Raw genomic sequence first — 24,472 nt, forward strand, 5'->3', positions numbered from 1 at the left:
CTGAGGTAACTGGTCAAGTTGGAAGGCAGAATGTGGAGAAAAAGAATTAAAAAAAATAAGTGAACTCATGATCAGATGAAAGTAACTATCTTTCAATGAACTGACCTTCAGCTGATGAAAGAACAAAAGCAGTGTGCACTCAGTGGCTGGCGGGGCTGGTCCGGCCACCGGTGTGAGGGGAGCGGAGGTGGAAGCGAATAGATGGGTCCCACAAGTCTCTGGAGGCTGTTTAAAGCTGTTGGACTTGGCACCTGAAGCGAGTGGGGTGGGGGAGGAGGTGAGTTGGTGTTAGTATGTAAGCCAAATGTTTGCAAACCAGGGGTCACTAACTTAGCAAACTCCACATTGCCATTTCTTTATTGGATTGTAGATTTCTTGGGGGCACAGAGCGTATCTATTTTACACCTCTGACAAGGGTTAGTGAGGTTCTTCAGCTTCTGCAGTGGGTGCAGTCTTTAAATAATAAGGGTCTGTTAACTTCTGAAGATGGGGGTCTCCACTCTTATGTGAAAAGATTTTTCTACCTTTAAACATATTCCCTATAGTATCAAAAAGATTACAGAGAGGCAACAGAAAAGGTGAAAGAGCTTAGGTTTACCTTTAGCTGGTCCAACTTTTCTTTTTTTTTTAAATCTCTCCTTACATTACTCTTCATTCTGGATTCTTGTCTTCTTTCTCTAAGAGTAACTTCTAAATTCTTGACAGCAGAAACACAGGTTAGAGGGGTAAACTTTTTGTGAGCTATGATAAAGTTACTCACATGTTTGCAAATATTGGGTTGGCCAAGAAGTTCATTTAGTTTTTTCCATAAGATGGTTCCAGTAGCACTTAGTTGTTGTTAACTTCATTTGAAACAATTTTGTTAGATTGTATTGTGACAACCGTCACATTACGCACATTAAAAAACAAAAGAAGTATTGAAATTGAATTTTTGTCAGCCATTCTAATATTGAATATAGAAGAAAATAAGCAACATTTTCAGCATATTATAATAGCTTTATTATTTTAAGAAATGTAAAGATGCAACTGAAATGCAAAAAAAAAAAAGATTTGTGCAGTGTGTGGAGAAGGTTCTGTGACTGAGTGAACATGTCAAAAGTGTTCTGCAAAGTTTTGTGCTGGAGATTTCTCACTGGACGATGCTCCACAGTCAGGTAGACCAGTTGAAGATGACAGTGATCACATCAAGACATTAACCGAAAACAATCAATGTTATCCCACACGAGAGATAGCCAACACACTCAAAATATCCAAATCAATGAAGTTATTGGTGAAAATAAAAAATGTGCCTTCTATTTTACAGAAAAAAATAAATGGACATTTTGACCAGCCCAATGGTTATCAAGAAGGGCACATATCCAATTTTAATTTGATAAATTATTTGTTATTGTCTCTTTAGAATAAAAACATTCTCCTTATCTATAATAAATAAAGCAAATCTATTTGGATACTAAAAATGAGGCTCAGTCTGAAATATACAAGGAGAGCCATTCTTCAAAATTGGTGTACATAAAATGTCCCATTAAGTGGACATTAAAATGAAAAAATATAGCTAGAATGAAGAATTCAACATTGACTAACTCGACTCAATGGAACAATTTAAAGATAATCGTGGGTTATGACAAAGTGAAAGGAAATATGAGACAAAGGAATTCTGAATCGTTGTACAAAAAAAACCCAAGAAAACTCAAACCTGAACCTTGGGACTTTGGTCATTTTTCTAACCTCACTTATGTGAAAAATATTTTAATGATATTAAGCTATTGATATTAAAGTGGTTTCAACTATTAGCATACTACATTATATTACTGATATAATAAAGGTTTTAAATCTAAGTTAGCAGACAAAAATATTATCTTATGCAAAAGTAAATCTGTAACACAGTTGGAAAATCTACCTGGTTTGAAAATGGTTTTTCTTTCACTAAACCTGATTGCTTCTCTGCATAATATAAAACACACAAAATATTTACTTTAGGGTAAAGAAACTTTGGCATATAAACTTCAGAATTATCAGTAGTTTCCCATTGAAAAGGCAAAGACAAATGCTCTTCATACACTAGTTTATTCATTTTATTATTCAGAGACAATTTCATGATGGCTGATTACAACACCAGGAAATTCACACAACAAAATTTTGCACCAACTTTGTTGTTTTGGCATTTAATTCTAAAAAATATGCTATCCCACTCTTACATGGCAGGCTGAGAGGCCATTTAGACTATTTCTAGGCAAATTTTTGCTTACTGCAGGAAGGAGGGTGATTCTCAAATTTAAAAACTTCCAATTCACGTCCAGCATTGTTGAAAAAGAGAAGGAAGCCAGGAAGGACAGAAAAAGCAGTAGGGTAGAGAAAATGCCACATGGATTCAAGAGTTGAGATAACTGACAACAAAATGTATGTTCTTTGGTTAGCAAAGCGAAGAGGAAAAGGACTGCACGCAGGATAGATACACACTAGCATTCTAAAGCAGGAGACAAGAATGTCAAGAGTGTATTCTCCCCCCACTGCCAGATGGAAGGGCTATTATTATAAATGAAAGGCAGCAGTGGTGGATGCCAGGCACTTTTGTTGTGTGCCAGATTCTGAAGTCCAGATGTAAGCAGGTTACCCCTGGGACAGGACGGGCTTTAGCTCCCGCAGCAGAACAGAGCCAATCACAGTTCTCTCAGTGTTTATGATGAGCTGTGCTGTGGAGCCCTCCTTGAGTTCCACTGTGACTAGCATCAGTGACCCACTGTGCACAGTTTTAGCTGCAAACCTGTGAGAAAAAAAGAGAGAGACCTTTTATCATGAGGGGGGAAAAGATGATGGCGTACATTCAAATAGGTTTAAAATAACTGTTTTTTTCTCTCAGTAATGTACTACTGGTTCCCTACTGCCCAAAACCCACAGCCAAGTGTTCTTCTGAAAAACACAATGAACTGCCCAGCACCATGCTTACCACAGCAGGTAACTTTAGTGCATCTGCAGGACAGAACTGGAAAAGGAAGTCTATTTTACTCATTAGCTGAACAGCAGATACTTGTGGATAACTCTCCATTTCTATAAATTGGGAATCATTCATTTATTTGATGATTTAACATTTTGCCAGGCATAGGGTCATTTAAAATAAACCACCATATTTTTATTTTTAAACGTGTTAAGAAAAGATACCTTTCTCAAAGAGCTTGAAATTTTAATTCCTTCTATAATGAAAATGATTACACAAAAGTTAGATAATTTAACATGCATTACAAAACTCTTAAGTTGCAATGAATTAATTCATGTTGCAATATTCAAATTCAATCTCTAATCCTGATAACATGTAACAAAATCACGTGACAGCCAAGTGGAGTATCACACCCTTTTTGTATGAAATTTTTTATATGTTCAGAACATTAGATCCTTCTTCTTGCTTTAGAATAGAGGAAACTTGAGGTCTAAGGCTCCATTACTAAATTCCAAGACATGAAGAACCTACTAATTACATGGAATTAAAAGCAAAACTAGCCTTTTAAGCACTGCAATGGACTGAAAAGCCGTTGGGGGCACAATGAACTTGTGTCAATCCTGCTAATTCATTCTGCACGCACAGTTGAGCCCCAGAGACGTGGAGGAAGAGGATGGGGCACTCCTAGGCCTCCATTTTCCGCATGGTGCATGTTCCAGACATTTTTGGGGGGAAGGGATTTGATTGCAGGGATGACTGGAGAAAAACAAAGTTGCTGCACATGAGCTTTTGAAAACACTAACAAGTGTAGAGCAGGTCTGTGACCTGCTGTGACCCCACTTTGCAGGGCCAATCCCCTTTCCCCTTTCTGTGTGACACGTGTCTGAATCTGAGCCATCTGCCTCAATTTGCGCAACATCTTCAGCCACAATGGCACCCAGTTAGGCCTGACAACAGCTCACAATACATAAAAATGAAACTGCCCTGCTGTCAGCTCGGTGAGGTCTATTCGAGAGCAAACCAACTGGTCAGTGTCTCATGTCTGACAATTAGCATGGGCCCTGCTCGGAGCCCATGGTGTCCTCAGGGACCTGTTTAATTACCATCAACATAAAAGAGGGAGTTTATCAGGAGACACTCAGAAAAACTTCACACCCGACTTAATTAAAATATTAGCCACTTAAGCAGGAAGCAGATTCTCTTTAAATGAAAATTTCTTTTTTGAGTTTTTTTTTAAAAAAAAATGACATCAAGATCTCATTACACATTAGAGTCTTTTCTCTTTTTTTTGAAACCTTACAAGCCATTTTTGGCCAAAAAAGATTCATAAAAATCAGTCTTCCAATAATAATTAGAACACTACATCAAAAGCAAAACAAAATGCTAATTTTACTCAATTGAAAATATTATCAACACCTTTAAGTTGAGTTTTAAAAGGGTAGAGCTAATGGGTTGTTGATCAAATATGTCAGAAACTTTCCCGGTTCTTTATCTGTGTGTCCTCTCCAACATACACTGAGACTTGTAAGGAATCAGACAAAGCTGTTTTTCTACTGAGGGAAGCAACTGTACCTGTAGTTTAAGAACAGGAGTCATACCAGTGTTTTAAAAGAGGTTTTGTAAACCTCTTAACACGTGTATCCATCTTCTCTTCAGTCACCCACACGCCACGTTAGGGACGGGCACCCCAGTGTCACCTTTGAGAGCATACAAAGATCACAAGCCCCCAAACGACCCTTCTTTTCTAGCACCCGTGGAGGTTTATGCACGTCTTTTGTCTCGGTACTGGAGGTCCCATGCTGTGGGAGGATCCCGTTTCTGTGCTTCTGATAAACCTGCCACCAAATGATACTAGGTGGCTCCACTGTCCCACTCATTGATGGAACTCCCTCCAGAGTTGGTCATCACCCAGTATTTCAGCAGTGGCTCCCATTTCTGACAGGGTTATAATTATGTAAACAGTAGTCTTATTAGTCCCTTTATTTACTTAACACTCTGTCTTGGGACCACAGAGAAGGAGATTATGTCTGAATAGGAACACAAAAGCACTGTTTGAATTTCATGGTGACAGAGCCTCAAGACACATTTTGTCTCCTTTCTATTACAAACTTAAATTTGATGTTAGAGTAACACAAACTCAGGAGTCATAAATGTCAAATTTGATGTGAGCCTGATCACAAAGATTAGTGTTTTGTGCATGTTTCAGAAATCCTATTAACACAAAATTCTCAAAACTGTAAAGAAGAGGTCATGGAAGAAACGATGTATTTGCTTACACCGCAGTGGAAACATGCTAAACAAATCATCCCAGCAATCAGACCTGTGAGCTGGCATAAACGCTACTGCCTTTTAACCAGGTCTCTCTGGGCTGGTGCGCACGAATGGTGGGAGCAATGCTCTGAAGAAGGCTGGAAGACCAGGTGTTCTCCCATTCTTGCTTCCTAGTTCAGAGGGTATATTTCACTGGAACACAGCATGTTCACAATTGGTTTGTTTTGGTCCAAAGAAAACAAAAAACACTCCCCCAAATTAAGCCAGTTAGAGAATAACAAACAGCTTGGCTTTTGGGTATAAGAAACACTGATTATAAAGACACCTTGGGTCAACTACTTATAAACTACATTTAATGGCTGACATTAGAACCTTTGAACTTGGCCTCACACTAAGATCACACAGTGACAAAATTCTTTTAGGAGGCATGTGACGTTCTTGATCATAACGACAACAGCAACTACCACTTACTAAGTGCTTTATGGGTACTACGTAGGTACTTCCTCACTTGTGTTAATTCGTTTGATTCTATGAGGCAGACCACTTTGGGCGAGGGACCTGAGGCCCACAGAGGTTGAGGAAACTGCCCAGGGACTCTCGGCTCCTGCACGTTCAAACTGGCGTTTTGAACCCAAGTATTCTAATTCTAGATCCCACAGGTTCTCCTAACATGTGCAAACATGCACTCTTACCATCTGTTTTTTACTTTTTTTTGTTTTGGTATTTTTCATAGTCAATAAATTAAAGAGAATCCACTTCCTTCTTACTTACCTAATACGAATATAATCTATTAATATTCCCAAAAATTTAAAAAGGGAGACTTTTCCTTTCAAAAATTGTGCACCAGACTTTCTAGTGTTTCGTAATTCAAAGTACCTTGCATGATGCTTTGTCATGACATATTTTAAATTTCTGCCTTGAAGGGTTTAAAATATTTTAAAATCTTCCACCAACCGCTCCCTCAAAAGAGACACCAGCAATGAGAGACACGACACGTCCTACACGGAGCTGCGACGCGGGGAGGGACCACTGGAAGGCCGCCCGACCTCGAGCACCAGCGGCACCGCAAACGAGGACAGACACGCGCATGACAGTTAAGGGGGCACGGCCTACGAACGACGCGCTCCGTGGCACTGAGAAGAAACCATTTGTATTTTCCACAATTCATTTCCATCCGACCACCAAGCACTTGCTGTGTGTGATCACCGCCTGAGAAGATAAAACTGTTTGGATATACCTGTATTTCATCTTATTAAATGTCTCTTTGTTTATTAGCGCTAGCAATTGACATCTAATCTTTGACGCTGAGAATTCTTGAGATTAAAGAAAAAGACAAAATAAGCTGGCTGCCAAACCTAAATGAAAGTATGAGCCACTCTTCAGAAAAAGTTAATTTATCTTAACTTGACAGAATTATGTAAACAACAGGTCAAATAACAACAAATTTAACAAATGTATTATCTACGGAAACGTGCATTATTTCTCTGTGCACTTAAATCATGCTTTTTTTTTGAGATTAGTGAGAAATTAGCTATGGACCACAAACGCTCTTTGTCAGGAGGGAAGAAATCCTACAAGTCAACGGTTGTCACTGGAATGTTAATAGGACAACATGGATTTAAAAATATCTGAGAGGCTGCATCGACCTGCAGGGTGTTCGCACACAAAATTTTGTACGCAGAATCCTATTTGCTACACTTAATGCAACAGCTCGGAGACATGCTTTTTCCTCTCTTGGATAGACTTCCTGGTTTCTGATTTTTCTATTCTGAGTTCAATTTTCTCATGTTTTCTGTTCTACTGGTCACCAGAAGCTGTGACAATGGCCCACTCAGGCTAAAACTTTTTTTTCTCACTCTGTACATGAAGCCTTCAATTACTGCCTGCTGAAGCAGACAGAATCCTATTAGTAAGAAAGACGATCACAGGATGCAGTGCCCTGCCCTAGCTGTATAAAAATAATTAGCCCAAAGTTGACAAATGTGTAATGAAGTCCCACAATGATTATATGTAAGAAATACTAGTTTGAATAAGCCTTCTAACATCAAATATCTAAGCATGGTCATTTAGAGTACTATTTTCCAAAAAAAAATTAAAATGATAAATCCTTATTACTTTGAGTTAATATAATAGAACATTTTAAACAGAGAATTTGTGAGCTGTAAAAAATTCCATTTTTGTTGACTGTAAAATTATATTTTAAACTTAAGCCCATTACACTATTAATATTGAGAAAAAATTTACATGTAATTCAAGTTTAGAAAATTTATCCAAAGCAATGTATTTTTCCATTATTTTAAAAAAAGTCAGCCAGCAGTATTGCAGTATGTTACTTTAACATTCTGATAAGAGTTAAAACAAAAAAAGGTACCAACATTATTTAGAACCCTCTATTTTCTACTCTAACATTTAGAGGTGGAATAAAAAGTTATTTCCCACACTATCTGGTCAATGATGCATTCTCTGTCTTTGTACAGGAGAGCTACAAAGTCAGAGTGCAGGTTCTCAGAGAAGACATGAAACAGTCCAGTTACTCAAGAGCATTTTTGGTTTGTCTGTTTGGTGGGGGTGGGGCAGGATGGGGTCTAACAACAGAAAATTACATCGTAAAACAAATAAATTCTTACCCCATTGTCTTTGATTCCTTTTAAAATTGTCAACCCAGAAGGAAAGTCATCAAGAATACCTTTTTTTCATTTTTGTAAGAAAATAGTTTTGTATTCATATTATAAAACTCTTGCATTACAGAATATTACCTCTCAAATGGTGAAATTAAATAAAACTTAAAGAATTTTTTAAAGCAAAAATCCGCTGTGCAGTTTGGTTATTTCTGAAATATCCAAATGTGCTCTCCGCATAAAAATTAGCAGAAGTCCACATTTGTTTTTCAATAAGATGCTGCTCAGAGCCTGCAGAGATCAAAGCAGGCAGATAAAAAAGCCGTGCTGCCCTCTAGTGGACAGCCACCACCTGAGAAGAAACTGACTCCTAAATTGGTTCCACAAATCTTTAGTCCTGTTGAGATCCCAAATTCGTCCTATTGTAGAAAAGACCGAAATCTTGTACCTTTATATTAACAAGTGTTTATACAAAATTCTGTTTTAAGACAAATTATGAATGGGGACCACAAATATCAGTGCTTATAAAATTAGGGCACCAAGACAACAAATGTTGTTTCCTGTGATGGTCCTTCAGAATTATCCATTATTCAAATATTGCAGTTGCCAGGGAAAAAGAAATAAAACTAAAAAACAAAGACAATAACCCAAAGGTTGATCAACCTAAGAACAGAAGAAGATGGAAACACCCAAGATCCTACCAGGAAGCGACAGTGCCACTCACGTTTGTAACCCTAGCACTAATCAGACCTGTCACAACATTCTTGAAAAATACTGGATGAAAAAATAGAATAAAATAAAATCACTCCAAGCATAAAAGTAAACAGAAGGGAAAGAAAGAATTTCTAAAATGAGATTATACTATAGAAAGAACTTTAAAATTAAAAATATTTAGTTTGCTCTGATTTTACCTCAAGATAAAAATTTTAAAATAAACTTGAGTGATATGAAGGATCTCAAGTTTAGTAAATGCTTCTATACAGGAAATGAGGTTACTAAAATCTAAGGAAAAAATACACTAATGTAAGGAAAAAATAATGGATGGAGGAGTTACACAATGTGGATATTTTAGGATGGAAACCATAGTACATACACCAGTATTTCTCCTATTAGTCCAAACATGTGTAGACTCACTGGATATAAACAAGGACTCAGTGGGTAAGTTTCAAGCCCAGAAATGACACAAGTTGTTCTTTACTTGTACTTCAATGAAATAAAAAGATTTTTATTTTAAACCTGAAAAAAAATAAACGGTCTTTAAATGTGTTGATAAATTAAAAAGTTGAGTGCCAGGTTGCCATGGATACACTGTTTCAATCATAGCGCCAGGCTTCCTAATAGTTACAGCAGTAACAAGAGCAAAACATTTATTCTACTAAGACTGTAATTATTCACAAGTTGTATATGTTCATAACTTGCAAATTTAAAAAGTGACAGGGTAGACAAATTAAAGGATAGACAAAATGCAAACCAGAAATTAAGATATATAAGATATAAGAATAAAAGTAACTGATGCTCTTCTAGGGTCTTACCAAATAATCTAAGGACAAAAATAGAATCATAGCAGACACAAGGCTTTCTGTTTTCATCACATTTCACATTTTCCCCTTATAGAGTCAGTCAATTTGTTGTTCATGAAAGGCCCAAATGGGTAAGTAGTCTTTTTAACAATATGAATGTTTATGAATGTCAGAATTCCCAAAACTGGGTTAAAGTGTAAAATAGCTGAGACTGCTGAAAGACAAACTTTTCCTTATGGCCTAAGACTGTTTCACAGCTTTTCCAATGGTAACAATATACTTTCTTGCTGGAGGACACTGGGATAGATATAGGAAAGAACTAAATCAAGCATATGGCCCTGGCTGATGTGGCTCAGTAGATTGAGTTCCAGCCTGTGAACCTAAGGATCGCTGGTTCAATTCCCAGAAAAAGGCACATGCCTGGGTTGTAGGCCAGGTCCCCAGTAGTGGGTGCCTGAGAGGCAACATACATTGATGTTTATCTTCCTTTTTTCTTCTTCCCTTTCTGTCCCTCTAAAAATAAATAAATAAAATCTTAAAAACAAACAAACATCTCGCTTATTGGTACCCCTTAGTGACTAATCTGTAAAAAGAAAATAAATAAACAGAAAAATAAATTTTAAAATTTGGAATGTGGCCATCATTAACTCTTGATAATTCAGGGCAGTTTCACACTGTAGACTTTGGAACTCTTGCCATATAACTACTGGCTAACATGCAGATTCCTGGGCTCTGTACCAGATACACTGAATCTGAGTTTTTGGGCTTGGGTCCCAGTAATCTGCATTTTATATAAATTCCTACATGACATTTTTGTACAAAAAAGCCTCAGAGATTTTGGAGGTAGAGCTTTTAGTTTTCTGCTTTGTGGTCACTGCACATTGGTACCTTTATTAGAGAGTAAGCAATGTAATAAAAGCAAATGTACCTCGTTTCTACCTTGTTGAATACAAATCTCTTTCTTCAACTCTCACTTGACTTCTTTCTCAGAGAAGCACAGGAAATTTCTCCTAGACCTGGATGAACTTCAGATTCCACTGCTAGTCTCTAACCTTCTCCGCTCCAGCACATTAAATCTTGTGCCCATTCACAGTCCAGTTTACCACGGCTGTTCATTCTGCTGTTTGCATATACTTTACTTATTAGTTTACTAGCACTGTCTTAAGTAAAAATACACTTCAAGATGTTTACACTGCATAGTACATCTCATATATTTTGACATGAACATCTAACATAAGACATTAAGAAATTCAGCTGCTTATTAATAAATGGTCTTTGATGGTTTTTGGAAACCAGCAAATTGGCACAAGGACCGTAACTCTGTAGACCTCAGTAAGATAATATCGTTCTCAAAGAGCCACTTTTTTAAAAAAAATTAATCTTTATTGTATTTTTTCCATCACCATTTAGTCTCCTTATACTCCCCACCCCCAGCAATCCCCACGCTGCTGTCCTCGTCCATGACTCCTTTCTCCTTTTTTGCTCCATCCCTCCACCCTCCACCCCCCACCCAGCTGTCATCCTGCTCTCCATCTATGAGTCTTTTTCAATCAGCAAGTAAGTACCACAGAAATGAAAACAAAGTTAAATTTTTCAGTAGTATACTGGTTGGTTTTCTGATATTATTGCTCATTTAGAAAATTAAAACTAAATGTCATATAATCTAACAGCAGATATGCTCTCTCAATTGATCTTTAAAAGTAGTTAACTATATAGAAAATGCTCCTGGTTTTTGAAGTGAATTTCATAAAACCTGTGTTTCTTTAATTGACTTTATCTTAATGGAGACCATTAATGGTGATGTGTTAGGAGCCATTTTCTATTACGCATTCAATTAAAATTTCCACTTTATACTATTACACATTTTTGCATATTAATGAAGACTCACTTTTTCTAAGCTGATTCTTATATTATGTATTTTTAACTTGATATTCAATGTAAAATATTCATATTTTAAAGCATAGTATAAGGATAAATTATTCCAAAACTAGACAACGGGAACTCATTCACTGAATGGCCAGAAAAAATACTCGAATGTTTATTAAAGAATCCTTTTGGAAAGAAAAGATCCTGAAAAACAGAATGAAAACCAGCTGGGAATAATTTATTGAACTGAAATTTTAATATCTTAAAACACTAGTATTCAAAGTGTTTTTATACTTTTTAAAAAAGTAATCTTAAATGATTACCATTCATAAATACAGGAATGGCTTGGTTCTACTCTTCATACACTCAAAAAAGCAACCATCACAGAAGAATTAAAAAGTCACTCAAAAATCTTACAGGGATTTCAATTTTATTATTAACAATCAAATAATATATAAACTCATTAATCCCATAGGGTAATGTAATACTAAACAATACAGTTAAAAACATTATTTCAATAATGGTAAAGTATATATACTTGTTATAATATAAAAAGTAATTATTTCATTTTAAATGAAATTAAGAAAGGCACTGGTACAGATTTTATTAACAGTTTTTATTTTAAATTATTACTAAGTACAAAAATATCAAAATGTTAAATATGCTAGATAATAATTCTCATCAATATCTGTATGAAAAATACCAATGTGTTTATTACCTGGAAGCTTTCTCAAATTTAGAGCATTATTATAACCGCACATAACTAAAACATCATTTCAATTAAGTATGATGAGACTTGTGAGGCGAGTTAAGACAGCACAGCCTATGCTTATTACATATAGGCATTTTATTCACTTTGACTCTGTAGTAACGTGAGCTCCTCCCCCAAACACCAGGCCGCTGCTGATAGGACTGGATTGGAAAAGTGTCAAGACACTGGATGTGAATGAGGACCGAGAATATCAAGCGTGAGTGCATTCTCTGCATCCCAAAGGCAAATATAAACGGTTCTCTGATATGTGTCTCTCCTGCATTAGTATGATAATTGAGAGTTGACTGTAATTTAATCTTCTGAACAGGCATTAAGTTCCAAACCACCACCACAAGTCACAGGCAAACTATGATTTAATAAGAATTACAAAACTGTGCTAAGTGTCTTTCTTAGTCTATTCTTCAACAAGAAGATAGTTTTCATGTTAGTTGTCTTTGAGAAGGTAATTTGGCTATTTTCTTTGAAGAAACAAAAAGCTGAGCCCTGGCTGGTGTAGCTCAGTGTATTGAGCGCAGGCCTTCGAACCAGAGTATCACGGTTCGATTCCCAGTCAGGGCACATGTTTGGGTTGCAGGCCAGTTCCCAACAGGAGACGCACGAGAGGCACCTATACATTGATATTTCTCTCCCTGTGTCCTTTGCTTCCCCTCTAAAAATAAGTAAAAAAATCTTTAAAAAAAGAAAAAAAAAAAGAAACAAAAAGCTGGAAAGTTGCCATCGCTTTCAGAAAAGTTAAAAACCCACGTACCAAACCAAACAACAACTGAGAAGTTCCAACATAAAGAAGGCTACTCTGTACCTGTTTGTACGGTACAAGGAACATACCAAAACAGGTCTGAAGTACTGCTGGGTACTACGCGTGTCAGGTAAAATCTGGTACTGCATAAGCTAAATGTTACAGTTAGTAACTGATATTTTGGTGTTATGGTAATTTCAATAATCCAAACAATCCATAAATAAACAGAACAACTTCTGGTAGATAACATCACCCAGGAAAAGAAAAAGAAGTACTTAAGGCAGAAAAGAATTAAAACAGGAAAATTCAGAACAAAAATATTTTCACTGAAAAGGCTTCTATTCATTCTTTCCCATATTGAATAACATTAACTGAAAGATAAATTTTATTTGCAGGGTAGTGCCAGTATGATTACCTTGTATCAGTTGTATTATTTTATCACTGCCCTGAGATAGAGAGGGCCCATGATAAATTAAGAAATGGGAGCATCAAACCTTTCAGCAACTTAAGGACCCTCTTCTCAAAAGAAGAAAACAAACAAAAAAACCCCAGCACCCTTCCCCCCCAAAAAAACCTCCAGAAGTACAAGTAAATTTCTTTTTTGACTGGCGCATGCAGTTTTCATTCTGTGATGTTTAGATGATGAGATCAGGGAGCTCTGGATAAATGGCAAATCGAGACCTGAACTCAGGTTTTGCAAGTCCAACGTTCTTCCACAGATAATACAGAATTCCATTCCAATCACCCCCTTTTCCCCACCACCCATTTCCACACAGATGAAGAACTTTGAAGTCCATAAGAAGTCCTCACTTGTGCTAGATTACAGAGCCCAATAATAGCAGAGCTGAATCTAAAAAACAGATCACCTGTCGTACTCTTTATATGGGGTCTCTAGTGCCATTTAATTAATAATGTATTTAAAAGTGAGAAGGCAGTCTCTTTAATTTTAAGTTTAATATATACAAATAAAATGGCATAAGTATAACATTACAGTGGAATGGTAGAGAAATTAAAGATGGTTTGCAATGAGTTCCCTAAAGATCACAGAGAACTAAATAACAAGGGGTAATTATTTTTATCTTTACTTTCATTTCAAGCCACAGGCATTCCTAATAAGACAAAGAGGACAATCAGTAATCACATTTTCTGCTACCTTTAAGGACAAATGACCTGGACCTCACAATTCAGATGCTTGATGGTGAAGCTATTCCTGGTCTCATAATGAGAAGCTGCATTTGGCCCTATGTTGGTTTTCTTTCAGTAACCTTCCCTATTACTGGAAGTGACCTCAGGGGACTGCAGTCAAAAGGAAATCTGTATGCAGTACCCAAGCTTCCCCTCTTCCAAGTACAAGAAGTTCAAGTCCACTGCTTTGTTAAACAGGTTTTCCTAGAAACCCATTGAATCTGCTGAAATAAGATAAATTCTCAACCATATCTCAAAAAAGGTACCTTTACAAGTCATCAAGTTAAGATATGATGCATGTACACTAGCTCTATCTTTCAGGATGGTCCACACCAGTGTGCTAAGGATTCTAAGGATTGTATGAAATAGGAAAGAGGGCCTTACACCAAACCCATCAATCAGATATATAATCAGAAAAAAGGAGGGGGGCATAATATATTCAGGGGCTATTTTCAAGGGAAATTATGGATTGAAAAATTATATATTTATACATTAATACAAGTCATCTCCACGTGCTGGTGAACCTACCTGTGTATATTATCTTGGCCAGAAGGAACCACACCTACATTGGCTACGTTTACAACCTTCTGAAGGATCACAGAGGAAGTGAAATTCTGTGGTGCAACGATGATTATAGCAGAAGTTTCATTCATTCCTGTTAGCATTCCTGTAAGAGCAAAAGAAGGCCCCCTTTTACTAATTTCTTTATTAAAGTTACATGAAAAACAATTTAAAGCTCATAGCCAAAATGTAAACTTTTTTCCAAGAAGATAAATACCAGAATGTAATTAATTTATAAGTTAATTATCACAAAATTAAAATGATCTGCAACTACTTCAAAAATTAAAAAAAATTTTATTAGGTAGGAGAACATGTAAAAATACAGTCAAACATCACTCTTAACAAATCTAATTTTAAATACTATAGGATAAAAACACAATTACAAAAATGAAATTCTAATTTCAGTCCCTTTAGAATAGACTAAATTAATTTGGCTGATGTAAACTATTAAGCTTCTACTTTTAAAGAATTTTCTCCTCTCCTTTTCATGCAAAGGTTTCTTTTGCTAAAAATGCTGCTTGAAAGCAAATCCAAGTGATTCCAAAACAACTAGCACCATCACCTGACGAATGGCCTCGATACAATGGACCCAAGTTATCTCAACAAGGACTGAGAGTCACTGAACAGGCTCTAAAAAACATTCAAGCGACACTCAGTGGTAACAGTGTTTGCCTAGTGGATGGCACTATGGTTCCTGACAAAAACACCAACTGAAATTTCTGAAGCAAAAGCACTGAAAACAAAGAAAATTATGTGAATGGGAAAACCTTAAATCCCAGAGACATTTCAAGTAAGTATTTAAGAAAGACACTAACTTAAGCAAAATCATGAGCAAAAGCCATAGAGTTAACGGAAGACATGCCATTAATACCAAAATCTCATGTAAAAATGTTCACTGAACATATTTAATAACATACCATACACCTGGAACAAATACTGAGATTTAGGACCTGGGTTAAAATAAAACATAATTATAATAAATGACATATATCTGGATCTGCGATATAAGTCACTGACACCTAACAATATCTACTAACAATATCTACTAACAATGGCAGTAATCTTCTGAGATGTTTAATATGTGCACAATAGTTTACAAAATGTATGAAAAGAGTAAAATTTGATTTCCTGTTTTCAAAAGACCTGCACCTTCAGGGGTGTGTATTTAATTTAGTTATTTATTGCAAATGTAACCCAATGATTTAAAAAATCCGTATGATTAGCAGTATGAAGGCACTAAACCCTAACACTGTAAAAAGACTTATCTAGCTTTTAACAAAGAGCAGTTTTTACTAGCCACTTTCAAACTTGGGGACACTAGGTTCTGCCTTAGACTGTTTAACTTCAATATGAGGCAAAAGCTTTAAAAACGACACAAACAGTCAAGCGCTGCTTTTAAGGAAAGCGCAGCGGCTGCTGACATAACACTGCTGAGAGATGTGTGTACTCATTTAGGATTTAAACCTTCTCCATTAAGCTCTATTGAAGAGCAACTGCTGAATAAATGAATGCAACTATGTTTATGTTAAAAGCCTGTTTCCCGCAGCATGTAATTAAAGGAAATGTTGTACAAAGCCAGTACTTTTGTCAAGCTCCTGTAAATGGAAAGATGGATAGCACTCAGAGAAGTGAATGCATTGCTTCATATTTAACCTTAACACTCTTGTCATTAATGGTTTGTCTAACTTGGTCTATAAAAGACAAGGTACTGCTCCATTGAAGTAAAATTAAAAAAATCAACTAAACCATGCTTTTCAGAACAGAAGATTCATTATCGTCAGCTAATGTATTGGCATAAAGCAAAGTAACATCCTATCAAGTAAGGCACACATTCAATCTGCATTCCCACCCCCCTTTATTTTTAACTCATGCTGTTTTATTGTTATAGGCAATTTGTACCACTCAGCATGACAGTGTAAACTGAATCAAGATTAATTTACATGCAAAAGAACACTTAGGAGAGCAGCATGGTAAGCAAATGTATTGTCTCGATTGCTGAGGTGGAAAAAGAACCTGGAAAGAAAAAAAGGTGCTCTAATTAAGGGGCATCAAATATGATTGCTTGTGGTAGTTAAGGGCCAGAAAATAGTAAATGTCTGACCATTTAAAGAATTAGCATCTTGCTAGCTAGGAACCCATAAGATGGATGCATAAATCATAATAAAATTAAGTAAACATTCTACATTTCTTAAACAAGAAATTTTTCTAAATGAATATATATCAGGTATTCTCAAATTAACAAGAAAGAAAATATGCCAAGGTATCATTAAGTTTCTCCTATAAAACCAGACTTTAACACACTATATAGCCTGCTCATACATAATAAAGTTATTGGAAAAATACTTAAAAATTGTCAGACTACAGAATTTGTTGCTTCATTAGAATTTACTTAAATTTGGGGGAGGCAGTAGACAGCACTTAATTTAGGTTAAGCAGTTGTAATTAACTACTTAAATACAAAACAAATAATGTAAAAAATAAAATAATTCTTGGTTTTAGATTTTCAATTTAATTCATAAGGAGAAAACGAATAGGAAGAGGCAGTCTGGAATAAGAACTGGTTTAGGTCTAAATTAAAATTTGTTAAGTAGTAACAAAGAAAGGTCTTTGTTATTTACAGTACTGAAATCATCCCGTGGCTAGACCATTAACTCACTTTGCCAGGCTCAAAACTCAAAGCAGTGAAAAAATTATGCTTCTGATGAAGGCTTATAAGATGACTACTATGAATATGAATAGTATGAATATACAGGATAAACAATCTTTCATTTAGCACACTGACTGTCAATCCAAGAAACATGCGTCTTTGGCCATGAACTCTAAATGCCAGCTACTGAGAAAAAGTGACAGATCAGAGTGTATATTAGAAACAAAACTTTTTTATTAAAAATATTTATACAATCTGTTACAAGCATTCTTATTTGTTATTGTACACACCTTTTAATTATGTACATTTTCAGTATAAACTAGAACGTATTCCTCATTTTTTATTTTTTCAGTTAAATCCAAAATAACACATTTAATGCATTTCTTTAGTCTTAGAATATATATATGCCTTGTGAAATGAAGTACGAAGTAAATTCACTTCATTTAAAGTAGAAATATAGGTTAAAACCAGCAGGTAACGACACACACAGACAGTGCTCACATTTAGTGGCATTTTGCCTTCCAGAAGTTCGCTGTGATAAAATACTAAGGACGGATTTGTCTTCTGATGTAGGATTTTCAGTTAGTGAGCTATTCCTAGGTATCTTTTGTGAAACAAGCTAAGCTCGTCCATGATTAGTGTAACAAGCAAATACATGTGTAAAGTTGAGAACTGAGACCTCTATTACCAAATCGGTTGAAATCTATAACTAAAGAGATGCTATTGAAAATCCTCTTTAAACCTGTGGTAAATTTGCCAGCATCAAGTCCCATGTCAAAGAATGAATTCAGGAAGACAGACGGAATGATACAGAAACACCAAGAGACTTGCAAGGATCTACAAATACTTCATATAAGCAAATTTTCAAATAGCTTTACTCAGAGTGGCCTTTCTGCTCTATTAAACAGAGCAAACAGCTGCCAGATTTATTCAGACAAATAATCAACAACCACAGAAGTAAAATGGCAGAAGAAAAAGGAATTCTGGCAACAACTCCACAGAGAACCGCAGCTGTTCTCTAAGCGCACCTCTCTTATGCATTTACGGTTCTGTATGGCTAGTCAGGGAAAAATCCCTCAGTCACAGCAGAGCACAAAAAACTTGATAGAAATTCTAAACCAAAGCTGAGGGAGAGAAAGGGTATAAAATAATCTGCTGCTTTAGATATGCTTTGGCTCTACTTTTCTTAAAAAAAAAAAAAAAGCAATATCCCCTTAACAATAAATGTGCCCAATAAGAGTGCCTTATTCAGTCACTTGTGCGCCACTCACCTTGGTTTGCTGAGCAGGTGTAAAGCAGAGAGGCAGGCTTTAGCCAGCAAAGGGCAAGAATAGCAAATGTAAGAATCAATTCAATTTGTCAATAGAAGAATAAAATTACAAAGATGACTATAATCGACTCCCAAGAAAAGCAAATGCAAACACAAATTCAGCCATTCTTTTTTTTATCACTTAAAAATTAGGCAGAAGAATAAAAGGTTACTCTTCATTTACAGTGAAAGTCTTCTACAACAGGTCTTTTAAACATTGTGGATTACACAGACTTATAGCATAAAAAATCTTCATGCCCTTTTCCTTAGATGCAGGTATTTGTGTGTGCCTAGTACTTTCTGGGAACTTGGCAAACACAAATCAATGAACTCGAGTCAAAGGCATCTTTGTTTGATAACCCCCTCCAGAGAAAAACATGGCTTAGGTTCCCATAAACCTTAAAGAATTGCTGACTACACCATTTAAATATGTCCCAGTTTTATAGATAATATCCTTAATCAAACACATAAATTCAGAAGTTACTTTCCCTTACTCATACATATTAGAGGTTACACTCAACGCTGGGGCAAGCACAAGATATTAATTCTTCCATTCTGCTAAAAATATTTTCTTTTTAGGTGCAAATTTTAAAACAGTTCGGTCTGGATACAATCTGACAACACAACATTTCTTTAGTCAAGAATCAGGTCAAAAGAAAATGAGAGTGTTTTAATGCTATAATTAGGACTTCACTTTGGAGGGTAAGTCACTCTAATGTGTGCAGGGAAAAGTAGGTTAGTAGGACGTGAAAAATAATTCCATAGTAAAAGAAAAAAACAGAAATGTAACATTTATAGTGGTAGGACTTTGGTGAGTCCCAAATTTATGACATTTTCACTAATACAAAACACATGAACATGTCACTAAGTTGACAAATCACAACTTTCAGAATTGAAAAGTTAATTATGAACCAATTTACTATTTTAAAGACATATTAATCAATTTTCAGATATGCCAGGAAGGTAGACAAACATAATTTTTAAGGTTATTTTATATTGTAAAAGGAAAGCATTACCCAAAACTGGAAGATTGTGTACTGACATCTGTTAATAGCTATACGTATATGGTAATTTATTTTAGAGACCGGCCAGAACAACAGTTATTATTTGGGATGTCAGTTTCTAGTAAACTATAGTAATCTCTCACCTTGCTCTTTCTTAAAATCTTTCTCTGACATGGTCACAGGTAAAAGCAGTTCTCCAACAGGTGGCTGAATATTAACATTGAAGCAATCATCCTTGGTACTAAGGAAAAAAAACACATGAAAGCTGACTAAATGCTTACTAAACAAACACTCTTAATACCATGCAGTTAAATAGATGTAATGAAAGCATATGCCATCACAGAAAACAGTATTAAGATCTTGGATTAAATATCACATCTAAAAAGGCTGGAAAATTTTCTCAATGCTATTCATAGAGAAACACAGCTCTTATTCCAACTGGAAAATAATTTTTCCAGAAATAGTTTTTTAAAAACAGATAATCAGCAAGGGCAAATATCCCCTATTAGCAGAGGAATATTTTAGTCTTAAATGATTAAGATTTCTCTTTTAAACCCTGATTTTCTGGTGGTGTTAGTTGCTGAAATTATTGAGGAACATGTGGTGAAAGTTATTATTTCCAAATATAGGCAACTTTGTACTTGTACATGTGTTCATTTAAATCTTAACACTACTCTCCACAGAAATGACTAGACCTGCTTTAAAAAAATTAAGTTACATGTTGGAAGGTAGGTTGATGAATGTATCAATTAGGAATGTATTTGGCTGCAAATAAGCAGAGACAGCAACTAACAATTTCTTGAGATACAGCAGCTTTTTGTTCAGTATTCAACAAGTGCTGGAGTCACAAACCAAAGGCTGGTTCAATGGCTTAAAGATGCTGTTAGGGACCCAGGTTTCTCTGGCTTTCACTCACTGACATTCATCCTCATGGCATTCATCCTCACGGACACCACAGGGCTGCTGCATTTCTGGGCAACGCTTTTATATTCCACTGAAGATGGAAGGGTGACAATGGAAGAGCAGTGAATAACTGAGCCAAGCAAATCCGTTTCTGTTTATTGAGAAAGCAAAAGCTTTCCTGAAAGCCCTACAGAAGGACAGCTACTTCTGTGTTAGAACTGGGCCGGTGTGGGGAGGTGGACCGGGAGATGGGGATTGGGGATAAGAAATACTAAACGTCAGGTTAAGAAACAATTTATTGAAAGGTAGGGTAGGGATAAATAATGTAATATGAAGAAAGAAAGGATATCCATTTTATTTTGTTATTAAATATTGTATTTTTGAAAGCTGCCTTGTATTTTTATGGTGTAGACTAGATTTTTAAAAAAGAATGTTTTGTGAAATACCGAAGGCTAAACAATAAATCCAATTTATTTATTAATTTAATAAACATTTACTGAATACAAACTTTTTTTAAAAAAAGATTTTAATTGTTTTTTAGAGAGAGGGGAAGGGAGAAAGAGAGGGAGAGAAATATCAATCAGTTGTCTCTCACACACCTCCAACTGGGGACCTGGCCCACAACCCAGGCATGTGCCCTGGCCAGGAATCGAACCGGTTCACAGTCTGGCTCTCCACCCACTGGGCCACACCAACCAGGGATACTGAATACAAACTTGATCCCCTGCTCTGTGCAACTCCATGCACAGAGTTAAAGACAAGTGAGATTGGCCCTTGAAGTTCACAAGTCTAGTGCGAGACACGCTTGTAATAGAACGTAAGTGCTTCATTAGAGACATGTGGAAATGTCACAGTCCCTGGAAAAGGGGCTGATTAACACTGCAGGAGGCAAAGGTAGGTCTATTTCTAAAAGGAAGGAGAGGGGCATCCTGGACATTGTAGACTTGTGTTTTGGAAATAGTGGGCAGTGTGGTGCGTCATGAGATGAGGCTGGGGGAACACTGCAGAGAATACCACACACAGCACAAGCACTTGTCCCAGTTCTCCCAGGACAGCCCCAGTTTACAGCTGTTGTTCTGGAAACCAGTTCAGCTAATGTCTCCTTTCATTCCCTGAAGTGTTCTCATTGGTATGACAAAGTTTATGACTACTTTACTCATATAATTTAAATCAAAGGTGTTCCAATATTTCTTGAAGCAATAGGAAACTACCAGCAATTTCTGACACAGCAAAATAAATGATTCCATTTGTGTTTTAGAAACTGGTGGCAATGCATAAGGTGGAATAGAGGAGAAACCCAAGGCAGGTAGGTCAGTTAGGCATCTAATTCAGTAGTCTAGGTAGGGGATTTTAGCACTGGATGTGTGTTTTATTTAGTAAATCCTAAACATGATTTTAAGAGTTAGCTTCTGTTACCTCCAATTTATTGATTAAGTTGAACAACACACCCAAGGTCATACAGCTAGTGTCAGGACTGGGATCTGAACCCAGGTCTCTTTTGCTCCAAGGTCTGATGAATACACATTCATATTCCACTGTATACGGCTGCTTCCCTTGGGTGGATAGGACTGAGCAAAGGGAGGATGGGGGTACTGTACAGTTAAAAGGGACAGATCTGGTGATGAATGGGGGGAAGAGACTATGTAACTTCTAATGCGAACAATTGGGAGGATGACAACTACTGAAGAAGAGGAGTCTGGGGGATTCAACAAAGTGATTTTGCTTTAATCATACATTTTGAGCACTGCTGAGTTACCCAGGAAGAGATATTTAACAGATAATTGGAAACACAAATTAAGAATCAGAAAGCATGTCAGGGCAGTATATATGAGTCTGGAAGAAATCAGAGTGGTACAGGGAAGAGTGGAAGTCTTTTAAGTAGGTAAGGTCACATAGGAAGAGGATACACCAAGAAAAAGGACAAGGCAGAAACCCTGGGAAGACCAGCATTTACGTAAAAATGGAAGAACTGCAAGTTGCAGAAGAGACTGGGAAAGAGTGGACAGGGAAAAATGGTGTGGGTCAGGTGTTGCAGGCAGGAATAAAAAGAAGCAAGAGTAACTGCTGACCCTAGCAAGGCAGTTTGGATGGGAGGAGGAATACAGGATGCAGTGAGTTGAATGGGAAATTGGCAGTAGAAAGCAGCAGAAGCTTCACGGGGAGGCAGAGGCAAAAGGATGTTTAAAGACACCCGAGCACGTTTAAAGGCTGAGAGGGAAAAGCCAGTGAAGAGGAAGAAACAAAGGAATAACTGACAAAGCAAGGTCTGAAGAGGAGGTAAATGAGGTCGGGATTAAGAGCATGAGCATGAAGCAAACGGGTCAGCCCTGGAATGGATAGGATGCTTCCGAGAACAGCAGAGAAGAGGTGGTTAAAACAGAAGTGTGGAGGGGAAAGATGAGTCCACTTCTGAAAGATGAGTCCACTCCCGATGTAGTGGGTGGGAGGCAAAGTCACATTAAGAGAAACATATAAAGGCTGGTGAAGGAGTACATAGACAGGGCTATATATACATGTGAGATATACACAACGAACTAATTTAATATTAAATAGAGTTTCGCCTTCAAAAGACTGAAAAAAGTCAGTGTTCATCAAAGTGGAAAGCTCAAGGGTCTGCACTGAAATAGAAAATCCACTGAGAAAGAACCTATTATTTTTTTTCTCATTTCATTTGAACACATTTTTCTGTATGTATTTTAGCACATACATAATGTTAGCACAGTGAGAAAAATACTACACATGTATAATTGAAAAGTACATGTATACATATGGGGAATGCATGGAAGAAATATTTTACTAATAGATGTACACAATTAAAAAGTTCGGCCCTGGCTGGTGTAGCTCAGTGGATTGAGCGCGGGCCTGCGAACCAGAGGATCGCGGTTCGATTCCCAGACAGGGCACATGCCTGGGTTGTAGTCCAGTTCCCTGCAGGCCCACTCCCAGCAGGGGACGCACAAAAGGCAACCATACATTGATGTTTCTCTCCCTCTCTCCTTCCCCTCTAAAGATAAATAAATAAATAAAATCTTAAAAAAAAAAAGTTCGGAGGACCACTAGGTGAAATGATATTACTAGGCTATCTTTCCTAGTGTCTTCTGTTTAATTACAGACGGAAGCACAGCAGCCATCTTGTGACCATGAGGATGAGTGGACTATGCTAATGAAAATATCACATGGAACAAAAAGTTGGAAAGACCTGATATGCTTGAAGACATTATGAAGCTACTCCAGCAGCTTAACTCCTGATTTCTGTTCCTGTACTAGGAAAATAATAAACTGCTATTTAGTTAATCCACTACAGCTGGGCTTCTGTTACACACAAGTGAATGCAAAATATAATTAATATAACTAATACATAACATACTTAAAAGCCAGTTTCCGCTTCTAAGGAAGATTTGGCTTTGACTAAAACAAGATGCAAAGCTTCCCCTTTATTTTAGAGAAACTTGACTTTCACTGTGTGTCAGTGTTTTACGATGTCCTGTTTTCTGTGTGTTTCCTTTTTGACTATTTCGCCCTCTCCTTTTTGTCATTCTCTTCTCTCCCTGCAGCGTTTCTTTGCCTTTGTTCACCTCTCGTTTTCTTCTCATTTCCTTTGTTTGAACATAGGGCTCAACACAGGTATCATGATATGAAGAGGAAATGATGCAAAATGAGTAATGATAGACAATAATTTATTAGACAATATTTTACCAGATCGATGAAGTACTATTATTAGCTTGCTCTAAATAGCATAGTTACATGGGATCAGATTGCATAATAGTTTAAAGTAAGACAAAATTCTACCTGCTATACATTTAACTGTAATGCATATACTTCTACTACATAAAATCTCACTCCACTCACTCCTAGGATCCAAATTGGTCAATTTTTTAGGTATAAACATTGTGGGACTCAAGTTTCCTCATCTACAAAGTGAGAAAAATGGCACTAACCTTACAGGCTAGTTTTGATGGCTGAATGAAATAACATACCCAGTATAGTGCTAAATGCATAGTAGATACTCAAAACTGACATACATAATAGAGATGTGTCATAATTTAAGCATTTGCCTATAGGTTCTCATTTACAATTTTCCCTATTACAAAGCTTATTTAATATCCTTTGATAGATCTATTTGTTCTATAGATCTAGCACCAATAATT

General features: G+C 36.5%; 1 protein-coding gene across 1 annotated transcript in view; it reads right to left on the reverse strand.

The window, feature by feature from the left end:
* Window positions 1–2,047: 2,047 nt before the first annotated feature.
* The window catches only part of AP3B1 (adaptor related protein complex 3 subunit beta 1), a 242,885-nt gene continuing 220,460 nt past the window's right edge, over window positions 2,048–24,472 (reverse strand). The window contains exons 25-27 of the mRNA XM_037032382.1: window positions 19,565–19,662; window positions 14,429–14,567; window positions 2,048–2,761 (exon numbers count right to left, since the gene is read on the reverse strand). Coding sequence (XP_036888277.1) covers window positions 2,608–2,761; window positions 14,429–14,567; window positions 19,565–19,662 — 391 coding nt within the window. The 3' untranslated portion in view covers window positions 2,048–2,607. The remainder of the gene's footprint in view (window positions 2,762–14,428; window positions 14,568–19,564; window positions 19,663–24,472) is intronic.

The sequence above is a fragment of the Sturnira hondurensis genome, unplaced genomic scaffold, assembly GCF_014824575.4.
Source record: "Sturnira hondurensis isolate 20B ecotype Veracruz unplaced genomic scaffold, ASM1482457v3 Scaffold0021354, whole genome shotgun sequence".
In the NCBI taxonomy this organism is placed as follows: domain Eukaryota; kingdom Metazoa; phylum Chordata; class Mammalia; order Chiroptera; family Phyllostomidae; genus Sturnira; species Sturnira hondurensis.